Consider the following 24,977-nt stretch of genomic DNA (forward strand, 5'->3'; position numbering starts at 1 on the left):
AAATGCTGTGAGACCTTCGTCTAGGAGGCTGTTAAAAATGACAGAATGACAGTAAGAAATGACAGAATGACAGTAAAATATCTTCATTTCCCTATTAAACAAATCCACTGTTATTTGTCAGTCAACAATTGTAATTGACAGAAACAACGGGTAGCTTTGACACCTTTTGATCATACTTCTCTTCAGGAGCTTGTTGTTTTTTCCCAAAATATTTCACTTATCAACTTGAGGTATTGAAGTACATAGGTATTTTCAATATGTTTTGACAGCTTATGTATTAAAGCAATAAAGTGCGTACCACCGAACGACGCCTGGCTTCACTAGGCTAGAATACTTTATTTCCTGCTTGTTATTTAACACACTAAATCCAGTAAATTCCAGTTTTGTTGGCACTTTAATTTGAAATCATTAGCTTTGACACAGGAAGCATCTGCATACTTTATGTGATTTCCCCCCCCCCCCCCCCGGTTCAGGGAGATCTTTTCAAGTAATGTTTTCTGTCAGATGATTACATTATGCTTTCTCGAGCACCAGATGGCCCAAGCCGATCGCATCTCGAGTTGTTTATATTATAACAAATCAATTTAACCAGAACTCCTGCCAGCTTTCTCATTGGAGGATTGATGCTTGATGTCGACCTCCATTATGCATGTGTAGGTGTTAATTTACATCAGTTCTGGAACGCTACATTTGTAAATGAGGCCTGTTATGACCTTGAAAGTTGGACTTGAGGTGAATAGTGTCAGGGGAAGTATGAATATGTGCATATGATTATTGCTTAATCCGTATGGGCCATCTTTAAATCAACTCCGATTTACCTCAGAATTATTTTTTAAATGTACTTTTAAGCCTTTCAGAAACTTGTGAGCTCCGCTAATACCTCCCAATCCCTCAACAAACGTTGAGCACTGCAGGATCTCCCTTTGCTGTAGTTTTCCTTTTACATGAGCTATTTTATTTAAGACTGAAATGGGCATGACCATAACCTGTGGTGACAGCAAAGATTGAGAGAGTGGGAGGCTTCACTTGTTAGCACCCACACAGCCACGTAATCATCTGGGTGCACATGGGTCCACTCCTCTTTTGTGCTACTTGAAAACTGATAGTTAGTGATAGTTAGAAAGTACCGCACAGCACATACCTCTTTCCATCCGTAGAGTCCGGACAGGAAGTGGCTGATCTTTGACGGGCCGGTGGATGCTGTGTGGATCGAGAACATGAACACGGTGCTGGACGACAATAAGAAGCTGTGCCTGATGAGCGGAGAGATCATTCAGATGTCCCCGCAGATGAGCCTCATCTTCGAGCCCATGGACCTGGAGGTGGCCTCCCCAGCCACGGTGAGACTGGGAGTTGTAGTTCTATTGACGTTCTCAATATAGTTCTCAAATACATACAGCACTGATAATGGTGGGAGAAMAAGTTCTGTAAGGGCTAATTGAAGTATTATCAGCAAGAAATGTCATTATCTTCGTCACATCTTGATGCATAACTCATGGCCTCATTCAATCCCGACTATTTTAGATCACAAATCTTTTAACCAACTTAAAGTCACTGTCAATTATGTATTTATTATCTGCACTGTGTTATGTCAGGAAACATCAGGGGGATTTTATGAGATTTAATGGCCCAAACAAAACAAGCATCAGGTAACATTCTCTCTGATGTCTTAGAGAAAGAAGTCAGATATGCAGTTGCATAACTGGGGCAGACTTCTTGTACAGTATTGTGTAACGGTATCAGCCTCTACACTGTCACAATGCGGGTCACTAAAGGGAGAGACCAATCCTCTTAGCGCATAATTACAGTCACAATTACAGACAAAATGACACCAGAAGGACCAATGGCACACTATGTATGTCTCGCAGAATTTGTGCATGTTGGTAATTAAATAATACAGTCCACTTGGATCTTCTGTGAACACATTAAGTATYACAAGGACTGTTTCATTGACACATTAGTCCTGTGCACAAAGTTCATCATATGTAGTGTCCAYAGTTTTCTCTGACCACATAACCTGACTAAGAAAAACTTGGGGCTCTTATAGGGGTAGGGCTAAAACTGTATAAATAARGTATCTTAATTTGATCATCCTGTTGTTGCAGGAATTTTCATGCACAGCAGGAAATGCAAACTTGTGTATTCAAGGTTTAAAAAGGCTTCTAAAGTTTGTACTTTGCACTTTAAAATGTCAGACTTGATTTGCCCTAACGAAAAGTGTATCAACCCCTTAACATTTTTTCCATTAATTATAATCCACATAATACATTTTTTCTTGTAAGGTCATGTTGTGGTCAGGAATAACCCCTTTCTGTGTTGCATATGATTTGAACCCAGAGTTCCTGGGCAGCCCTACAGTACATTCAGAACGTATTCACCCCCTTGACTTTTTCAGCCTGAATTGTCACTGGCCTARACACAATACCCCATAATGTTAGTGGAATCATGTTTTTATTTTATTRATTTTTATACAAATTAATAAAAAATGTAAAGCTGAAATGTCTTGAGTCAAGTATTCAACCCCTTTGTTATGGCAAGCCTAAATAAGTTCAGGAGTAAAAATGTGATTTACAAGTCACATAAGTTGCATGGACTCAATTTGTGTGCAATAGTGTTTAGTGTAGTTACTCCACAATACTAACCTAAGTGACAGAGTGAAAAGTAGAAAGCATGTACAGAATACAAATATTCAAAACATGCATCCTGTTTGCAATAAGGCACAAAAGTAAAACTTCTAAATATTGGGCAAAGAAATTAACTTTATGTCCTGAATACAAAGCATTATGTTTGGGTGCAATCCAACACAACACATCACTGAGTACCACTCTTCATATTTTCAAGCATGGTGGTGGCCACATTATGTTATTGGGTATGCCTGTCATCGGCAAGGACTAGGGGGTTTTCATCGTAAAGAAAACGGAATAGAGCTAAGCACAGGCAGAATCCTAGAGGAAAATCTGGTTCAGTCTGCTTTCCAACAGACACAGGGAGACAAATTCACCTTTTAGCAGGACAATAACCTAAAACAGGCAAAATATACAGTGGAGTTGCTTACCAAGACAACATTGAATGTTCTTGAGTGGCCGAGTTACTTTTTTTTWAAACTTAAATTGGCTTGAAAATCTATGGCAAGACATTTTTAAGTCTGTCTAGCAATGATCAACAACCAACTTGAAGCTTGAATTATTATTATTATTTTTAAAAGAATAATGTACATACATTGCACAATTTCAGGTGTGCAAAGCTCTTGGAAGACTTACCCAGAAAGACTCACAGCTGTAATAGCTGCCAAAGGTGATTCTAACATGTATTCACTCAGAGGTGTGAATATTTATGTATTTCAAAAATGTCTAAAAACATGGTTTCACTTTGTCATTATGGGTTATTGTGTGTACATGTGTAAAACATATATACAGTATATTTAATCCATTTTGAATTCAGGCTGTAACCCAACAAAACATGGAATAAGTCAAGGGGTATGAATACTTTAATGGCACTGGACAACTTTGATAGCTTTCTACTACTTTAATCGATTTTAATAAAAGCAATGTTTCTTGCCCATGAGGAAGCTATTTATCAGAGTTATTGACCTCACAATATGCCATATTCGAGTAACTTACATTGTGGTGCTGAACCTTGAAGCAGCAGCCGCGGCACAATCAGTCTGAAATAGTTTCAACCATTTTAATTTGACTATACTCACAACAAGAGGGCTTTGTGTTGGAGTATATTTCTTCCTATTTAATAAATAAGAGGTAGGCCTACCTGTTTGACAGACCAAACTAGGCTATAGGCAGCTATCCATAGATTTGATGGACAATTCCTCCACCCACCATGCACTAAAAACAGATCGGATTAATATAAAGTGATCTATAACGGTGCTTCGGTCCGCAATGTTCTTTGCTCGAAACAAGCTGTAAGGATAGCTTTTGGTTCATTTCTATGACATTCAGTGGCTGAGCTACAACCTTCTATAGCCGACAAGACAAGTGTTTGTGTTGTGTGTAACAGGTGTCTCGCTGTGGCATGATCTACATGGAGCCTCACATGCTGGGCTGGCGGCCCCTCATGTTGTCCTGGCTCAACACACTGCCCACCACAGTCAACGCCATGCACAAGGACCTCATCACTGGTCTCTTTGACCGGATGCTGCCGGCCTGCCTCCAGCTGATACGCAAGGCCACCCAGGTACAATACAAAGATGTAGTCATTCTATATTGGACATTCCCATAGATATATTTATATTAAACATCATGCACACCATGTTATCCAATGGTTTCTCAACTCCAGTCCTCCAGGACTACTGTCTCTTCTGGTTTTCATTCAATTTAGTGACTTGTGTATTTACAGTTGTGACAGTTGTGACCTTAACGTACATATCCCAACCAGAAGCCATGGGTTACAGGCAACATCTGCACCAAGTTTAAGGCTATAGCTGCCGCTTTCAAGGAGTGGTACACAAAGCTCATCACTAAGCTCAGGACGCTGGGACTAAACACCTACCTCTGCAACTGGATCATGGACTTCCTCATGGGCCACCCCCATGTGGTAAGGGTAGACAACACATCTGCCACGCTGATCCTCAACATGGGGGCCCCTCAAAGGTGCGCGTTTAGTCCCCTGCTGTACTCCCTGTTCACCCACGACTGCGTGACCAAGCACGACTCCAAAACCATCAATAAGTTAGCTGACGACACAACAGTGTTAGCTCTGATCACTGACAACGATGAGACATCCTATAGGGAGGAGGTCAGAGACCTGGCAGTGTGGTCAGAGACCTGGTAACCTCTCCCTCAATGTGAGCAAGACAAAGGAGATGATCGTGGACTACAGGAAAAGGAGGGCCGAACAGGCTGGGGCTGATGTGGAGTTGGTTGAGAGTTTCAAGTTCCTTGGTGTCCACATCACCAACAAACTGTCATGATCCAAACACACCAACAAAGTTGTGAAGAAGGCACAACAACACCTTTTCCCCCCTCTGGAGACTGAAAAGATTTGGCATGGGTCCCCAGATCCTCAAAAAGTTCTACAGCTGCACCATTGAGAGCATCCTGACCGCCTGGTATGGCAACTGCTCGGCATCCGACCGTAAGGTGCTACAGAGGGTAGTGCGTAACAGCCCAGGACATCACTGGGGCCAAGCTTGTGGGTAACAGAGAGAACAGTCTATCACTATATACTAGGCAGTGTCAGAGGAAGGCCCAAAAAATTGTCAAAGACTCCAGTCACCCAGGTCATAGACTGTTCTCTCTGCTACTGCACGGCAAGCAGTACCGGAGTGCCAAGTATAGGTCCAAAAGGCTCCCTAACAGCTTCTACCTCCAAGCTATAAGACTGCTGAACAATTAATCAAATGGCCACCTGGACTACTTGCATTCTGCTACTCACTGTTTATTATATATGCATAGTCACTTTACCCCTACCTAGTGTACAACTTACCTCGACTAACCTGAAGCCCTGCCCATATATATACACACACACAAACTTTTTWAAATTTGTTTATTTCGTAAACTCTATTCTTAAAACTGAATTTCATGGTAATTTGTTGTATTCGGTGCATGTGACAAATCCGATTTGATTTGAATAGAATTACAATGGCAAGAAAAAGTATGTGAGCCGTTGCAATTGAAATCATTGTCTGTTGAATACATCATTTAAACATTCACAGTGTAGGTTGGGAAAAGTATGTGAACCACTAGGCAAATTACTTCTCCAAAAACTAATTGGAGTCCGGAGTCAGCTAACCTGGAGTCCAATCAATGAGAATGGAGATGTTGATTGGAGCTGCCTTGCCCTATAAAAAACACTCACAAAAATGTGAGTTTGCTATTCACAAGAAGCGTTGCCTGATGTGAACAATGCCTCAAACAAAATAGATCTCAGAAGACCCAAGATTAAGAATTATTGACTTGCATAAAGCTGGAAAGGGTTACAAAAGTATCTCTAAAAGCCTTGATGTTCATCAGTCCATGGTAAGACAAATTGTCTATAAATGGAGAAAGTTCAGCGCTGTTGCTACTCTCCCTAGGAGTGGCCGTCCTGCAAAGATGTCTGCAAGAGTACAGCGCAGAATGCTTAATGAGGTTTAGAAGAATCCTAGAGTGTCAGCTAAAGACTTACAGAAATCTCTGGAACATACAAACATCGCTGTTGACGAGTCTACGATACGTAAAACACTAAACAAGAATTGTGTTCATGGGAGGACACCACGGAAGAAGCCACTGCTGTCCAAAAAAAACATTGCTGCACGTCTGAAGTTTGCAAAAGTGCAGCTGGATGTTSCACAGCGCTATTGGAAAAATATTCTGTGTACAGATGAAACTACAGTTGAGTTGTTTGGAAGGAACACACAACACCATGTGTGGAGAAAAAAAAGGCACATCACACTAACATCAAAACCCCATCCCAACTGTAAAGTCTGGTGGAGGGAGCATRGTGGTTTGGGGCTGCTTTTCTGCCTCAGGGCTTGGACAGCTTGCTATCGTCGACGGAAAAATGAATTCCCAAGTTTATTAAGACGTTTTGCAGGAGAATGTTAGGCTATCTGTCCGCCATTTGAAGCTCAACAGAAGTTGTGTGATGCAGTAGGACAATGACCCAAAACACAGAATGGCTTCAACAGAAGAAAATACACCTTCTGGAGTGGCCCTGACCTGAGTCCTGACTTCTACCCGAATGAGATGCTGTGGCATGACCTCAAGAGAGCAGTTCACACCAGACATCCCTATCAAGGCGAGACCCAAATGCAGCCACAGGAGGCAGATGGTTGGATTCTTAAAATGTTTATTAATCCAAAGAGGTAGGCAATAGAATGGTCGTGGACAGGCAAAAGGGTCAAAACCAGATCAGAGTCCAGGAGGTACGGAGTGGCAGACAGGCTGGTGGTCAAGGCAGGCAGAATGGTACAAAGTCCAGAAACAGGTAAGTCAAAACGAGGAGCACTAGAAAAAGGAGAATGCAAAACGCAGGAGAAAACGGGGAATAACGCTGGTTGACTTGGAAGCATACAAGACGGACTGGCACAGAGAGACAGGAAACACAGGGATAAATACACTGGGGAAAACAAGCAACACCTGGAGGGGGTGAAACTGATCAGGGTGTGACAATCCCAATAATATTGCAGAATTGAAACAGTTTTGTAAAGAGGAATGGTCCAAAATTCCTCCTGACTGTTGTGCAGGTCTGATCCTCAACTACAGAAAACGTTTGGTTGAGGTTATTGCTGTCAAAGGAGGGTCAAACAGTTATTAAATCCAAGGGTTCACATACTTTTCCCACCCTGCACTGTGAACGTTTACACGGCGTGTTCAATAAAGACATGAAAACGTATAATTGTTTGTGTGTTATTAGCTTAAGCAGACTGTGTTTGTATATTATTGTGACCTAGATGAAGATCAGATCAAATTTTATGATGAATTTATGCAGAAATCCAGGTATTTCGAAAGGGTTCACATACAATATACAGCGTCAAGAAAAAGTATCTCAATGGTTGTGTACCTTTTCCAGGAGCTCTCCCCGACATCAGACACAAACCTGGTGAACTCGCTGATGAACTTGATGGACTGCATGATGGACGAGTACAGCGAGGAGGTCAAGATGAAGGGCATGAATGAGAGGGACATCTGCTCCTGGCTAGAGGTGAGGGGTGGGAGAGGCCCTGTGGCGAGGGTCGTGTTCATTAGGGCATGGAATGGTAAACATTTTAAACGCTCTGCTACGGAAACTGAACATGAGTGTTTCTTATTTGACAAGTATGAGGAGTTCCTGTTTTGTTCTGTTCCTTGCCTAATAAACATTACCCAGATGAAGCACTCTGTCACACACACCGTGCACAATGTAACCGTAACATTTTAAGTAGACAATTTAATAGTTGACAATTTTGAATCAATTAATAGGTACTTCATTCTAAATGAGTTTGAAAACACTAAAGACTGTTAACTTTAAATTCAGAGAAGTAGTTGCCACCTTCTCATGGACATGATTAAAAGAGGGTTATCCCTCTGAATGTATCCCTGATTGAAATCTACTTGTTTGGTCAAATAAATCGAAAAGCTAAAAAAAAGTACCACCTCCACTGAGACCCAAAATGTTTTAGTAGATGAGCCAGCTCCTGTAGATTGTTCTGTGCTGAATTAATCATATATTGTGAAAGCAGTGGTATTATCACAGATAGGACAATGAGACAGATATTTCCTCGTATGTATAAATGTGAAGCATCCACTTGGCGTTTCCACTCACTACCACATATGATTGTAAGAGGAAGCCCAGTGGCTGGCAGTGGGAGAAGATGGAAGGAGATGGATTTTGTAGTGTCTTTGGGTATACCGGATTAAGTGATATGACATGCTATTCTATAAAATAATTTCTCTGTAATTAYTATTACCTGATTAAGTTAATCAGGTTAGATAAATAACTAGAAAGTCGGGGCACCACAAAATAATGTTTATAGAGCTGTTATCCTCCGAATAAACTCTTAAAGACCTAGTAATATTTTACATCAATAGCAGTCAATATTTAATCGTCACCTTGTTTAGTCTCATCTGAAAGTGGTAAATTATTGGTTATCTTCACGAACCCTGGCTAACAAGTTGAATCAGCAATAGAACATTTGGTTTAATTATTTATTTACTAAATACCTAAATAATCACACAGAAAGTAACAACAACAACTGAGTAACAAAGGGAGAAGCTATGCTATCGTAAATACAGAATCTTATGCATTCTAAATAACTGCCCATTTAAAAAAAGGAGAATGCAATAAATATTTACTCTGAGCTGCGCTTCGATAGATTGGTCGTCGATGGAAGGCCGGTTTATCCTTTATGGATCTCTGGTCCTCTGAAGAATGTCTAGTGGTGAACTGGAGCGTGGTAGAATGAATACTCTGTCTGTCCTCTCCTAGCCCACGTTTAGTGACTGCTGCTAACTCAACGGCTAGGAGGTATCACTTCTGGAGTGAATAAGAGTTCAAAGTTCATACCAAGTTGCCATACTTTTAAGCTCATGCTATATTCTGGCTGGTATATGCGAAATTCATCCTTCTGGCGTGTAGGTCGTCACCTTCACATTGAAATTGGATGCTAATTTCGTTAGATTCTTGCTGAGGTTGGCTTAGTTCTGTAGGTGGTCTTTGTCCTTTCAACGTYCGGACTTCAAGTCCACATGTCCTTGGAACAGCTTATTATCTGAGCCCTTTTAACGTAGGACTGTCGCCTTAACGTCCTTGGAACAGAAAGTTATATTTTCGTCAAGGGCTTTATATAGGAGGGGAGAGAAGGGCGTGTTTCATAGTTTATAACCAATGTCTGTTCACATGGGCAGTGAGTTGAGCATAGTTCACTCATGAAAACCCAATTCTCTCATTTGAAAGCTAAAATTACATGTCATCTTTTCACAAATAGTTTCATATTTAAACATTTAAATTGCACAACAATTCCATGTGAATCTGATAACTATAATGTGTAGACTTTCCAAAATACAGTTTGTCATCCTATCATTAGTAATAATGTCTCAGATGACAACTGATCTGTCATCATATTCTTTAAGTACCAACGCATATTTTCAGCTGGTTGGATTACCGAAATGTGGTTCCTTTCCCTACACCTTTTGATGTTCCCAGACTCTCTATGTTTAACAAAGGTTTTTCAAGAGTCCTTCTATAGAGTCAAGAGAGAGGAAAGGGAGAAAGGTATTTATGGGGGGGGGGGGATCATAAACCTCACCCACAGGCCAACGTCATGGCAATTTCGACCAACATTCTGCAAGTTTTCTCATCAACGAAACATTTTGATGTCAATATAGTTTTTTGTTGTCAAAACTAGAATCTGCTTTGAACAGAGTGGACTAAGTTTTGTAGACTTTACACCTTGCCAAAGTTGTAAAAAAGGTGTGCAAAGGCAAATTTTGTTATTACACACGCACACTTCACCAAGTAAGCGTTCTCTAATGGAAATATGCAGATGCATGCTAGAATGGGCAAATATGATCTCGCTAGCTCGTGCTTGGCTCTGCCCACCTCATTGCTTGTTCTGCCCACTATGACTCATTTGTTTCTATTGGAAACGACAGGCTGTGGTCTATCTTGGTTTAGTTATAAAACATATTTGGTATTATTCTTCCTGTGGCATACTATACTGATGATATCCTCTTTGCTTTCAGCTAGTTTCAGCTAGTCTTCTTATCAAAGCATTGAATTAATAACCATTTTTGCTGTATGGTTTATTTTTGCTGTAGGGTTTATCGTAGGCCAGCCATTCTCAATAGGCAGACCGTGGTCTGGATCTGGACCCAGAACGGCGTCAATACGGACCGCGGGTACAATTGCAGGAAATGATCTTTGAAAATACAAAATGTTCTCACTGCCAACAAGAGAGGTGTGAACAGTTTGTGTCATGGACTTGTTGGTTAAATAAATTAAGAAATATAAATTAATATTGTAAAAAATGATATTCTGTAGTCAGGGTTATTCAACTCTTACCCTATTAGGTCCGGAGCCTGCTGGTTTTCTGTACTACCTTATTGCGCTTCACTCAGTTTGTGGCAATCTCTTGGAACTGCTACAGAAAGGATACCTCTATATTGATTTATACTCCCTGCTTACCTGACATTGTCAGCCATGCTCAAGTGATAAAAATCTAAATCTGTGTAATGGAATCCTTCCTGCATTCCATTTGTGTTTTATCACCTGAGAAATCTTTATTGTGAGCATTTTGTGAGATTCTGACTATCATTCTATCTCGGCACCACAGGGCATCTTCATCTTCTGCCTGGTGTGGTCGGTGGGTGCCAGCTGTACGGAGTCCGGACGGGTGAAGTTTGACAGCCTGGTTCGAGAGATGATGGAGGGTGCCTTGAGCGAAGAGACACGGGCACGCCATGGCATCCTAGAGCATGTGGAGTCTCCTGCCAAGCAGCTGACTGTGCCTCTGCCCACGGAGGGCACACTCTATGAGTATCGCTTCATTAAAGAGGTGAGATTGGTCGGAACCAGGTAAGACCTACAATAAGCTCCACAGAGTGAGTCTCACGTTTATGTTGATTGTTGAAGAGCCAACTGAGTTTGACTGTAAATAAGACTCAATAGCGCAATGAAGCCAAATGAAGTCGGTTAGGACGGCGTCTCATGGTGACATAATTTGTGCAGTTTCAGCTTCTCCAGGAAGTTACTCAAGTTAACACAAGGTGAAGGCCGACCGCGTACTGCAGGTTGCAATTAGCAATTAAATTATCCTAAACTTTTTCTGTGTGATTTTAAAATAATTGGATTAAGGACATACATCTGGTGTATTAGAAGCAATTATTGGTACCATGATTGTCTTCGATTTCTGTATTTTATTTACACGAAGATTGACATTTTTCTATTCACTATAATGGGGTATCCTGTTTTCTGCTAACAGTACCTTCAGTACTGTAGTGTTTTAGCTCTTATTAGTTATTTATATAATAAGAAAGACTCCGAATACAAGGAATMGAACTGGAGCTTCACATTTACTAAAACGAGTTAGTACCAGAATAACATAGAACAACACTGCGCATGACCAAGGGTTCTCCATTCTTAAAGGGGACATCAGTAATTAACAGAACATAACAAGTACCGTGGTCGTCCTTGAACTTCCATGGTTTCAATGAGAGGGGCAGTAGTTCTCTGGTTTGTACGGTAGCCCCAAGGTGCAAAGTAGCACCTTATCTGCAGGGGTCAACTGTAAGTCTTAAGGAGTGAGTACTACACCCAGTAATTAAATACTGTGCCACTTGACAACATCCATTCGCTATATCACTATCACAGTAAGGCAACTTCCATTGGGCTTAATTGAATTGTGTTTCCAGTGAGTGGATATCGAGTTGCTCTAAGACATGAAATGAGTAAGCGATCACTTTAAGGCCTAAATAAATTAACAGTTTGAGGTAATTTATTTTTTAAATAAAATAATGTATTCTTCTACAGGGCCCAGGGAGGTGGGAGTTGTGGACTGACGAGTTGAAGATGGCGCCCACTATCCCCAAGGATGTGCATTTCAACGAGATCATTGTTCCCACGGAGAACACAGTGCGCTACACAGCTCTAATGGAGCTGCTTATCACCCACCAGAAGCCCACCATCTTCATCGGCCCCACAGGCACTGGCAAAAGTGTCTACATCATTGTGAGTGGCCTCTTATCTCAGTCATTATTTATCAATTATCTCAATCAGCCACTCAGCTGTGTCTCATTTTACACCAATTATTTCAATCAACCAATCAGTGTCTGATTTTACACCAGTCTCAACAATGGGTTTCAATAATGGCCATGGAAGTTCTTACTTGGCTTGGTTTTAATGTTCCTTGTAAAAGCCTTTTCCATCCTCCCATTAATCCTCCAGTCCAGCTAATCGATTGATCAGATTTTCTGTACTGATTTTCTGACCCTATATTTCTCTATGTGCATTTAAGTGATGAGCCTGTAATAATTGCCTCAATGTTTGAGGTCACTTGCCTTAAACACATTACCTTCACAGTATATAAGCACTCTTACTCTACCACCAACGGCATAATCAAACATATTGAATCAACCAGACACCACTAAAAGTGGCAGGTAGAAGTTAGCCTCCCCTTAGGCAACCCTAGCAGCCCCATAGCACCTTAGGTACATCACCTGTCTGCCTGGTCTTCCTGTAGAAACATTAGCTTATAGATCAGACACCAGCTACTCTAATACTGCTCACTGGGGCTTCGTCTCCCCATCTAGCCCAGCTGTGCTCTGTCCGACAGAGCAGAACCGACTGCCTGTAACCGTGCCTGGCAGAGCAGGGCGTCTCCGGCGTGCCAGGGGTGATAAACGAGCACCCGGCCTGGGCTCGACAGTGGGCACGCCCTGCCGACAGATACATTGTACGTGCTGCCGCCACTGCCAAGCTCTCCCGCCAGAGCGCTATTTTCGGCTCTGAGGAGGAGAGAGGTGTGACAGCGCAGGCCTCCAGATCCATCATTTTAACAGCCCCCATCCATTCTCTAGCTCGTTAACGTTCTACAAATGCTGCACTGGAATTATTATAAAACATTTTTCACTGGGGGGGGGGGGGCAGCACTTTAAGGGGGGTTTTGTTTGGTTGAGGGGCAGCTCTTGGGGAACTGTGGGGGGGGGTCTTGGAGGGCTGGTGGCCTGGCGGTTGGGAGCTTGGGCCGGCTGCTGATGGGTCGCTGGTTCGGGTCCCCGTTTTTGACCTTGTGGGAGATCTGTCGACGTGCCCTTGAGCAGGGCTTTGACCATCGTTGCTTCTGTGGGTTGCTCTGGATGGGTGTCTGTTAGATGACTGAATGTGATGTAGATGTTGAGCGGCTTTACTGCAAGTAATTTGTATGTTTTAAAAATATATGGATTTCATTCTTGTTTCCTGACCGATTCCGCGTTGGGGGGATTCCACTAAGCATAAGACGTTTTAGTCGCGCAGTTTTGCATCTAATGTGTGACTCATGGATTTCCCTAACTCCGTTTTAGACTAAACTGAGTTCATGAGCAAAAATATCCTATTTACACTTTGTAGTCTATTTTGACACTAGCATAACTGTTTCTGACTAATATCGATGCAGCATAGTGTCACGTTCCTGACCTGTTTTCTGTTAGTTTTGTATGTGTTAGTTGGTCAGGACGTGAGTTTGGGTGGGCAGTCTATGTTTTCTGTTTCTATGTTGGTTTGGGTACCTAATATGGTTCTCAATTAGAGGCAGGTGGTTTTCATCTCCTCTGATTGAGAATCATATTAAGGTAGGTGTTTTCACGTTGTTTGTCTTGGGTGGTTGTCTCCTGTGTCTGTGTCTATGTTGCACCATACGGGACTGTTTTCGGTTTGTTTGTTCGTTTCGTTTTATGTAGTCATTTTTCCTGTTTGTGCGTTCTTCGAGTTACATGTAAGTTCTTACGTTCAGGTTTGTCTACTCCGTTTGTTGTTTTGTTTAGATTCAAGTGAAGTTCGTGTTTGTCGTCTTTTCTTTAAATAAATCATGTCAACTCAAGAAGCTGCTTTTTGGTTCAATCCCTGCTCCTCCTCTTCGGATGAAGAGGAGAGGAACGCCGTTACACATAGGCCCGTTTCAAAGGGATGCGTTGCTTTTTAAAGGCATTCGCTCTTTAACGCATTCAAATATGACGTTTCAGTAATGTTTATGAATGAATCATGATTAATGATGAGTGAGAAAGTTTAGTTGCACAAATATCATACCCTCCAAAAATGCTAACCTCCCCTGTTATTGTAATGGTGAGCAGTTTAGCATGTCTTTGGGGTATGATATATGTGTGTCTTTTTACTTCTCACTCAACATTATTCCTATTCATAATCTTGGAAGCATCCACATTAATTTAAGAAGTGTAAAGAGACATATTATTATATTATTATTAGGGTGATCCGGAACGGAGAAGGGGAACACCCGCAGCATTGAAGGGTCCACACTGTCCTTCGCGCGCACCGGAACGCTCAGCATCTCTCCATGTGGACCGTCACACCTCCCATGACGAGGTACTGAGGCCCTCGGCCCCGACGTCTCAAATCCAGTTAAATCGGATCGCAACGGAGTACGCCGGGGCCCCCTCGATGTCCAGCAGGGGGACGGAAGGACGCTCCCGCCCCTCAGCACTCCTGGAGGCGGTACCACCAGGGGCCACCGGTCAGGTCGACTTTTCCAGTCGTGAAGAGAGCAGAAAGCACAGAACGTGGTGAGTTATACAAGCGCGAGTACAGGGTTAATTATACGGTAATCACTTTCCCGATACCCGCGTGGAGTGAAGAAAGTATGTCAACCTGTACCCTCGACCTCGTTCCACAGTCTCCTCAGTGACTGTATGGTCGCCACAAATTGCGACAGCTTGCGTGGCAGGCGCAGGGTTTCGGTGGAGCGCAAGACCCGCGTCCCGGCCCATCACGCGGTTGCAGGCTCTGGCGGCCGGCTTTCTGGCTCAGCACGGCACGCTGAAGGTGAACATGGGTGGTGTCCCAGGTTTCCTCCGCTCGCCGGAACCAGTCGTCCACCGCAGGAGCCTCGGTCTGACTCTGATGCCAAGGAGCCAGAACCGGCTGATACCCTGGTACGCACTGGAAGGGGGAGAGGTTAGTGGCGGAGCCAAAAACCCCGGATAAAAATAAATAAAACCCCCGCTACCTGACCAAAACCCCGGGATAAACCTCCGGTAGTAATTGGCAAACCCTAGAAACCGCTGCACCWCCTTTACCGTGGTGGGAGTCGGCCAATTACGCACAGCTGAGGTCACTCTCCATCTCCACCCCTGAGGTGGAAATGCGGTACCCTAGGAAGGAGACGGACTAATGGAAGAACAGACATTTCTCAGCTTTGGCATACAGGTCATGCTCCAATAGACGACCAAACACCTTGCGCACCAGGGACACATGCTCTGTGCGTGTCGTGGAGTATATCAGAATGTCATCAATATACACCACTACACCCTGCCCGTGCAGGTCCCGGAAAATCTTGTCTACAAAGGCTTGGAAGACTGATGGAGCAGTCATCCATCCGTACAGCATGACAGGGTACTCATAATGCCCTGAGGTCGTACTGAACGCCGTCTTCCACTCGTCTCCCTCCCGGATACGCACCAGGTTGTAAGCACTCCTGAGATCAAGTTTGGTGAAGAGGCGCGCCCCGTTTATTGAGGCGCGTCCCGTTTATCGATCAGGGCCCTGTCGTTCCATCCTGCTCCGGAGGCCAGGGTCCGAAAGTCCAAAGCGATCTCCTGTGTGCTCCTCATCCCCTGCCGTAGGTGGAAAAGACGTTCACCCACCGCTCTGCCCTCGGGCGGGTGGACGAAGACTGCCCGGAAACGACGTGTGAACTCCTCAAAGTGGTACAGCACCACATCTCCTTCCACCCACACGGCGTTGGCCCACTCCAGGGCTTTCCCCGAGAGACAGGAGACAAGGGCGGACACCCTCTCACGGCCCGAAGGAGCCGGGTGGACGGTTGCCAGGTATATCTCCAACTGCAGCAGGAAACCCTGGCAGCGGGCAGCCGTCCCACTCCCCGGGGAGGGTGAGGCGAATCCCACTGGAACCGGGTGCAGGGGAGGCCCCTGTTGTGCTGGGGGAGGCGCTGGAGGAACTCCCTGTCTCTCCCAGCGGTCCATGGTTTGGACAACGTGGTCCATGGCGGCGCCGAGATGGTGGATCATCGCCTCTTGCTCCAGGACGCACTCCTCGACCCCTATACCAGGGGCACCTGCTCATGCTGACTCCATATGGGTGGTGTGGAATTCTGTAAGGGTTGCGGAACTGGTTGCGGAACTGGTGGCTGTGAAGTCAGATGCAGGAGAGCAGAAGTGGGTAATAGCCGGAGCAGTTTAATTTCAAAACCAACAGCAATAAAATAAAATAAATACAAGGGTACAAAACCCGACGCGCACCAGTAACATAGTGCACAAGCACTTACAAACAAACAATTCCACACAAGGACATGGTGTCACGTTCACTGTCTTCGAACTCCCTGTCATAGATGAGCCAATGCGCAGCGTGCATGTAATTCCACATTACTTTTTATCGTAGTGAAACCTTCACAAAAAGAACAGGTAAACAGAAACAAACGTGACGCAACCGTGGCGCACACAAACACACATGAAAAAATGTATAATTACCCACAACATTAGGTGGGGAAAAGGCTGCCTAAGTATGATTCCCAATCAGAGACAACGATAGACAGCTGCCTCTGATTGGGAACCACACTCGGCCAAAAGCAAAGAAAAAGAAACATAGAATGCCCACCCAAATCACACCCTGACCTACCAAATAGAGAAAAAAAAGGCTCTCTAAGGTCAGGGCGTGACAGTACCCCCCCAAAGGTGTGGACTCCGGCCGCAAAACCTGACTCTAAAGGGGAGGGTCCGGGTGGGCATCTATCCTCGGTGGCGGTTCCGGTTCGGGACYTAGCCCCCGCTCCTCACGCTGATCCCTCCGCTTCCYTGGAACCAGACCGTGGATCGTCGCCGGAGACTCTGGACTGTGGATCGTTGCCCGAGGAACCGGACCGTGGATCATCGCCGGATGCTCTGGATTGGGAACCCCCGCTGGAGGCTCTGGACTGCAGACCGCCGCTGGAGGCTCTGGACTGCGGACCGTCGCTGGAGGCTCTGGACTGCGGACCGTCGCTGGAGGCTCTGGACTGCGGACCGCCGCTGGAGGCTCTGGACTGCGGACCGCCGCTGGAGGCTCCGGACTGCGGACCGTTGCTGGAGGCTCCGGACTGGGGACCGTCGCTGCAGGCTCCGTGCCGGGGATCGTCCCTACAGGCTCCGGGCCATGGATCATCACTGGAGGATACTGAGAAAGTACTTACTGTAGTAGGTGCAAGAAAAATCTCTCATTGTAAAAGCATCATTTTTTTAAAATCCAATTCCTAGAACACTACAAGAGGTACTCAAAATACCAGCTTGAGACGWGCAAAACAGAAGAGTGTTGCGTAATAAGCGTTCTTATTTTCCAGTTAAGATTCATAATATCCTAAATCTTCTGTGGTCATACAATCAAAATAATAGTAATTAGTCAACTCACAATGCATGACTAGGCTATTTGATTACATTACCTCAAACTCAAATTTAGGGAATGTAGTTTAGACCATCCCCTCAACTCCCCACTCAAAAGGAATTGGTGCAAAGGACCATGAATCTCAAAGAACCATCTGAAACAGCTGTTATAGTCACAAAGGAAAAACACTTTTTACACTACAGTGCCAACACGAACCGATCTGCGCTGGCTCATATATTTTCTCTTCAACTTTTCAACAGTTCTCACCAGGACTGGTTCTAGCTACTATGAAGAATGTTTAACCAACAGCTCAGTAGTGTGAAACAACCCTAACTTCCCACAAACTCTCTGCAGGACTTTCTGTTGAACCGTCTGAATAAGGATCTATATAGCCCCCTGATGATTAACTTCTCAGCACAGACCACAGCCGCCCAGACACAGAACATCATCATGTCAAAGCTGGATAAGCGCCGCAAAGGGGTGTACGGCCCGCCCATGGGCAAGAGAACGGTAGGTTCGCCAGGCTGTGTGTGTGTGTGTGTGTGTGTGCACATGGATGCGTGCGTGCATGAGTGACTGACATTGTCATGCGTGTATGTGTTTAATTCTTGATTGATAATAATGGCGTTGATAAGTCCTTGATGTAGTGTTGTGCTGACATTGAAGAGTAGTATTGCAGCAGAGTGAGAGACATTGTAATATAAGTTCTTTATTTGTCCAGGTGGTGTTTGTGGACGATGTGAACATGCCGGCCAGGGAGACGTACGGGGCCCAGCCCCCCGTGGAGCTGCTGCGTCAGTGGCTGGACCACTGGAACTGGTACGACATGAAGGACTGCTCCATGATCAAGCTGGTGGACATCCAGATCATGTGCGCCATGGGGCCGCCCGGTGAGTCTTGCACGTACAGCTCAGCTGCCCCTTTACTGAGTTTATTTGCTCACACTTTTTTTCACAACACTATTCAGCAGTTGCTGTTTATTTAAAGACCCATTTTTATTCAATGTATTATTATTGCTCTTTCTTAGGGGGGCATTGAAAGAAGCATTTAAAAGGTTTACATGCTATCACAGTCATTTGTCCCAAGTGCGCTTTCTACGTTTTCTAACTCTATGCCCCTATGGAAACTGATTTGAGAATTTGGGGAGGGTGAGATGGTCTTAGATCTGAGCCTAAGGGCACCTTCTACTGAAAGCCATTTTCAAAGCATTGGATTTCTGCCCTCAGGTGGTGGGAGAAACCCAATCACAGCCCGCTACCTACGCCACTTAAACACGGTCACCATCAACGACTTTGACGAGAAGACCATGTACACAATTTTCTCCAGAATCATGGACTGGCACCTCACTATAAGGTAACAATATAGTGTTGCTGAGAAGTTAGCCCTCTCTTCAGCAACATAGATATATATTTCAGCCTAGATATACAGTACATATTTAGGCCTAGACCTAACCTCCTAGACAAATAAACCCTTTTCGGGTCGTTCCACCTCAAATAGCACAAGAAAGAGAATTTCGACGTGGTATGTATTTTGCAATGTTCTGTACTTTGTCAAGTACACTCCTATATTCTTGTATTCACATATTAACATTACTCCCATCTTTCAACACGCATGTTTTCACGAGTAAATTGTCATGTAAATTGTAAAAACAAACCTGCATGATTGAAGGTAATGAGGTTCAAAGCCTGGCTACATCTTCTCAAATTACTATATGGCACTTTTATTTCCAGGTTTTGCCAAAGGGGGGTGTGTTCTGTTGATAGTATTGACAGACAGCTGTAAGAATATTAAAAGATAAATATACAATGCAGAGAACTAAAGATCAATGGAACTAGTTGTTTTTCTTTAATGGGGAACTGAAGATTAATGGGTCAGGGACATGGGTTGTTTTTCAGTTCAACAACTGTTTATAATCTGTGAAGGGGTTCCAGGCCGGGACTCATACAGTTAAAAATCAAATCAAATGTATTTATAAAGCCCCTCTTACATCAGCTGATATCTCAAAGTGCTGTACAGAAACCCAGCCTAAAACCCCAAACAGCAAGCAATGCAGGTGAAGAAGCACGGTGGCTAGGAAAAACTCCCTAGAAAAGCCAGAACATAGAAATAAACCTAGAGAGGAACCAGGCTATGAGGGGTGGCCAGTCCTCTTCTGGCTGTGCCGGGTGGAGATTATAACAGAACATGGCCAAGATGTTCAAATGTTCATAGATGACCAGCAGGGTCAAATAATAATGATCACAGTGGTTGTCGAGGGTGCAACAGGTCAGCACCTCAGGAGTAAATGTCAGTTGGCTTTTCATAGCCGATCGTTCAGAGTATCTCTACCACTCCTGCTGTCTCTAGAGAGTTGAAAACAGCAGGTCTGGGACAGGTACCACGTCCGGTGAACAGGTCAGTGTTCCATAGCCGCAGGCAGAATAGTTGAAACTGGAGCAGCAGCAGGGCCAGGTGGACTGGGGACAGCAAGGAGTCATCAGGCCAGGTAGTCCTGAGGCATGGTCCTAGGGCTCAGGTCCTCCGAGAGAGAAAAAGAAAGAAAGAGAGAATTAGTGAGAGCATACTTAAATTCACACAGGACACCGGATAAGACTGGAGAAATACTCCAGATATAACAGACTGACCCTAGCCCCCCGACACATGAACTACTGATGCATAAATACTGGAGGCTGAGACAGGAGGGGTCGGGAGACACTGTGGCCCCATGCGACGATACCCTTGGACAGGGCCAAACAGGCAGGATATCACCTCACCCACTTTGCCAAAGCACAGCCCCCACACCACTAGAGGGATATCTTCTACCACCAACTAACCATCCTGAGACATGGTCGAGTATAGCCCACAAATATTTCCGCCACGGCAAAACCCAATGGGGGTGCCAACCCAGAAAGGAAGATCACYTCAGTGACTCAACCCACTCAAGTGATGCACCCCTCCTAGGGACGGCATGGAAAAGACCCAGTAAGCCAGTGACTCTAACCCTATTACAGGGGGTGAGGCAGAGAATCCCAGTGGAGAGAGGGGAACCGGCCAAGCAGAGACAGCAAGGGCGGTTCGTTGCTCCAGTGCCTTTCCATTCACCTGACCAGGTGTAGTCTGGTTGAGGGGGCCAGACTACACTCAATCATAGGACCTACTGAAGAGATGAGTCTTCAATAAAGACTTAAAGGTTGAGACCTAGTCTGTGTCTCTCACATGGGTAGGCAGACCATTCCATAAATATGGAGCGCTATAGGAGAAAGCCCTGCCTCCAGCTGTTTCCTTAGACATTCTAGGGACAGTTAGGAGGCCTGCGTCTTGTGACCGTAACGTATGTGTAGGTATGTACGGCGGGACCAAAACGGAAAGATAGGTAGGAGCAAGCCCATGTAATGCTTTGTACGTTAGCAGTAAATCCTTGAAATCAGCCCTTGCCTTTATTGGAAGCCAGTGTAGGGAGGCTAGCACTGGAGTAATATGATAAACATTTTGGGTTCTAGTCAAGATTCTAGCAGCCGTGTTTTGCACTAACTGAAGTTTATTTAGTGCTTTATCTGGGTAGCCGGAAAGTAGAGCATTGCAGTAGTCTAACCTAGAAGTGACAAAAGCATGGATTTTTCTGCATAATTTCTGGACAGAAAGTTTCTGATTTTTGCAATGTMARGTAGATGYAAAAAWGCTGTCCTTGAAACAGTCTTGATATGTTTGTCAAAAGAGAGATCAGGGTCCAGAGTAATGCAGAGGTCCTTCACAATTTTATTTGAGACGACTGTACAACCATCAAGATTAATTGTCAGATTCAACAAATATCTTTGTTTCTTGGGACCTAGAACAAGCGTCTCTGTTTTGTCTGAGTGTTAAAGTAGAACATTTGCATCCATCKKCTTCCTTATGTCTGAAACACAGGCTTCCAGCAAGGGCCATTTTGGGGCTTCACCATGTTTCATCGAAATGTACAGATGTGTGTCGTCCGCATAGCAGTGAAAGTTAACATTATGTTTCCGAATGACATCACCAAAAGGTAAAATATATAGTGAAAACAATAGTGGTCCTAAAACGGAACCTTGAAGAACACCGAAATGTACAGTTGATTTGTCTGAGGACAAACCATCCACAGAGACAAACTGATATCTTTCCGACAGATAAGATCTAAACCAGGCCAGAACTTGTACGTGTATACCAATTTGGGCTTCCGATCTCTCCAAAAGAATGTGGTGATCGATGGTATCAAAAGCAGCACTAAGGCCTAGGAGCACGAGGACAGATGCAGAGCCTCGGTCTGACGCCATTAAAAGGTCATTTACCACCTTCACAAGTGCAGACTCAGTGCTATGATGTGGTCTAAAACCAGACTGAAGCATTTCGTATACATTGTTTGTCTTTAGGAAGGCAGTAAATTGCTGCGCAACAGCTTTTTCAATTTTTTTTGAGAGGAATGGGAGATTCGATATAGGCCAATAGTTTTTTATATTTTCCTGGTCAAATTTTGGCTTTTTCAAGAGAGGCTTTATTACTGCCACTTTTAATGAGTTTGGTACACATCCGGTGGATAGAGAGACGTTTATTATGTTCAACATAGGAGTGCCATGCAAAGGAAGCAGCTCTTTCAGTAGTTTAGTTGGAATAGGGTCCAGTATGCAGCTTGAAGGTTTAGAGGCCATGATTATTTTCATCATTGTGTCAAGATATTTAGTACTTAAACACTTGAGTGGCTCCCTTGATCCTAGGTCCTGGCAGAGTTGTGTAGACTCAGGACAACTGAGCTTTTGAGGAATATYCAGGTTTAAAGAGGAGTCCGTAATTTTCTTTCTAATGATCATGACCTTTTCCTCAAAGAAGTTCATTAATTTATTACTGCTGAAGGGAATGCTGCTTTTTAGTTAGCTCTGCGACAGTATCAAAAATAAATTTGGGATTGTTCTTATTTTCCTCAATGAAGTTGGAAAAATAGGATGATCGAGCAGCAGTGAGGGCTCTTCGATACTGCACGGTACTGTCTTTCCAAGATAGTCGGAAGACTTCCAGTTTGGTGTGGCACCATTTCCGTTCCAATTTTCTGGAAGCTTGCTTCAGAGCTCGGGTATTTTCTGTATACCAGGGAGCTAGTTTCTTATGACAAATGTTTATTGTTTTTAGTGGTGCGACTGCATCTAGGGTATTGCGCAAGGTTAAATTGAGTTCCTCAGTTAGGTGGTTAACTGATTTTTGTCCTCTAACGTCCTTGGGTAGGCGGAGGTATTCTGGAAGGGCATCTAGAAATCTTTGGGTTATCCGAGAATTTATATTATGACTTTTGATGATCCTTGGTTGGGGTCTGAGCAGATTATTTGTTGCGATTGCAATCGTAATAAAATGGTGGTCCGATAGTCCAGGATTATGAGGAAAAACATTAAGATCCACAACCCTTATTCCACAGGACAAAACTAGGTCCAGAGTATGACTGTGATAGTGAGTAGGTCCGGAGACATGTTGGACAAAACCCACTGAGTCGATGATCTGTCTGTGGACTTTTCCATGTGAATATTAAAGTCACCAAAAATGTGAATATTATCTGCCATGACTACAAGGTCCGATAGGAATTCAGGGAACTCAGTGAGGAACACTGTATGTGGCCCAGGAGGCCTGTAAACAGTAGCTATAAAAAGTGATTGAGTAGGCTGCATAGATTTTATGACTAAAAGCTCAAAAGACAAAAAAACGTATTTCTTTTGTAAATTGAAATTTCCTATCATAAATGTTAGGAACACCTCCACCTTTACGGGATGCGCGGGGGATATGGTCACTAGTGTAACCAGGAGGTGAGGCCTCATTTAACACAGAAAATTCATCAGACTTAAGCCATGTTTCAGTCAGGCCAATCACATCAAGATTATGATGACATTGACTATAACTGCCTTTGAAGTGAGGGATCTAACATTAAGTAGCCATATTTTGAGATGTGAGGTATCACAATATCTTTCAATAATGGCAGGAATGGAGGAGGTCTTTATTCTATTGAGATTGCTAAGGCGAACACCGCCATGTTTAGTTTTCCCAACCTAGGTCGAGGCACAGACACGGTCTCAATGGGGATAGCTGAGCTGACTACACTGACTGTGCTAGTGGCAGACTCCACTAAGCTGGCAGGCTGGCTAACAGCCTGCTGAAGTCGGAAGTTTACATACACCTTAGCCAAATACATTTAAACTCAGTTTTTCACAATTCCTGAAATTTAATCCTCGTAAAAATTCCCTAGTAAAAATTCCCTCTTATTCTGAAATGTCAGAATAATAGTAGAGAGAATGATTTATTTCAGCTTTTATTTATTTCATCACATTCTCAGTGGGTCAAAAGTTTACATACCCTCAATTAGTATTTGGTAACATTGCCTTTAAATTGTTTAACTTGGGTCAAACGTTTCGGGTAGCCTTCCACAAGCTTCCCACAATAAGTTGGGTGAATTTCGGCCCATTCCTCCTGACAGAGTTGGTGTAACTGAGTCAGGTTTGACGGCCTCCTTGCTCGCACACGCTTTTTCAGTTTTGCCCACATTTTCTATAGGATTGAGGTCAGGGCTTTGTGATTCTTTTGTACATGTTTCCTCCAGCATCTTCACAAGGTCCTTTGCTGTTGTTCTGGGATTGATTTGCACTTTTCGCAACAAAGTACGTTCATCTCTAGGAGACAGAACGCGTCTCCTTGCTGAGTAGTATGACGGCTGCGTAGTCCTATGGTGTTTATACTTGCATACTATTGTTTGTACAGATGAACGTGGTACCTTCAGGCATTTGGAAATTGCTCCCAAGGATGAACCAGACTTGTGGAGGTCTACATTTCTTAATTCTGAGGTTTTGGCTGATTTATTTTGATTTTCCCATGATGTCAAGCAAAGAGGCACTGAGTTTGAAGGTAGGCCTTTAAATACATCCACAGGTACACCTCCAATTGTCTTAAATGCCTATCAGAAGCGTCTAAAGCCATGACATCATTTTCTGGAATTTTCCAAGCTGTTTAAAGGCACAGTCAACTTTTGACCCACTGGAATTGTGATACAGTGAATTATAAGTGAAATAATCTGTCTGTAAACAATTGTTGGATAAATTACTTGTGTCATGCGCAAAGTATATGTCCTTACCGACTTGCCAAAACTATAGTTTGTTAACAAGAAATTTGTGGAGTGGTTGAAAAACAAGTTTTAATGACTCCAACCTAAGTTTATTTAAACTTCCGACTTCAACTGTAGCTATGTGTGTCAAGTTGTCATTGGTCCAAATGATCTATACATTGAAGCTGACATGGGATACTTTGTATTTTCACCATTGGCCCAATTTTTCTGCAATGAATTCTAATGGGTCAACCACAGGCTAGGTTTTGGTTTAAACTARATCCTGTCTCTTTGTTCAGTGGAGAAACAATGAGAACAGAGAACAATGAACATCAACCATCCACTTTCCAGCATAACAACTATGATTTGTTCTCTTTAAATAAATATATTTATCTCCCCTTGATTTGCTTTGGGGTCT

The 24,977-nt window shown here is 43.7% G+C and overlaps 1 protein-coding gene across 1 annotated transcript in view; it reads left to right on the forward strand.

Annotated features, from left to right (window-relative positions):
* The window catches only part of dnah7 (dynein, axonemal, heavy chain 7), a 184,405-nt gene that overhangs the window by 81,208 nt on the left and 78,220 nt on the right, over positions 1-24,977 (forward strand). The window contains 8 exon segments of the mRNA XM_024000724.2: positions 1,158-1,340; positions 4,012-4,188; positions 7,507-7,638; positions 10,748-10,969; positions 11,944-12,141; positions 17,851-18,006; positions 18,218-18,386; positions 18,723-18,849. Coding sequence (XP_023856492.1) covers positions 1,158-1,340; positions 4,012-4,188; positions 7,507-7,638; positions 10,748-10,969; positions 11,944-12,141; positions 17,851-18,006; positions 18,218-18,386; positions 18,723-18,849 — 1,364 coding nt within the window.

This window comes from Salvelinus sp. IW2-2015, linkage group LG2, assembly GCF_002910315.2.
Source record: "Salvelinus sp. IW2-2015 linkage group LG2, ASM291031v2, whole genome shotgun sequence".
In the NCBI taxonomy this organism is placed as follows: Eukaryota; Metazoa; Chordata; class Actinopteri; order Salmoniformes; family Salmonidae; genus Salvelinus; species Salvelinus sp. IW2-2015.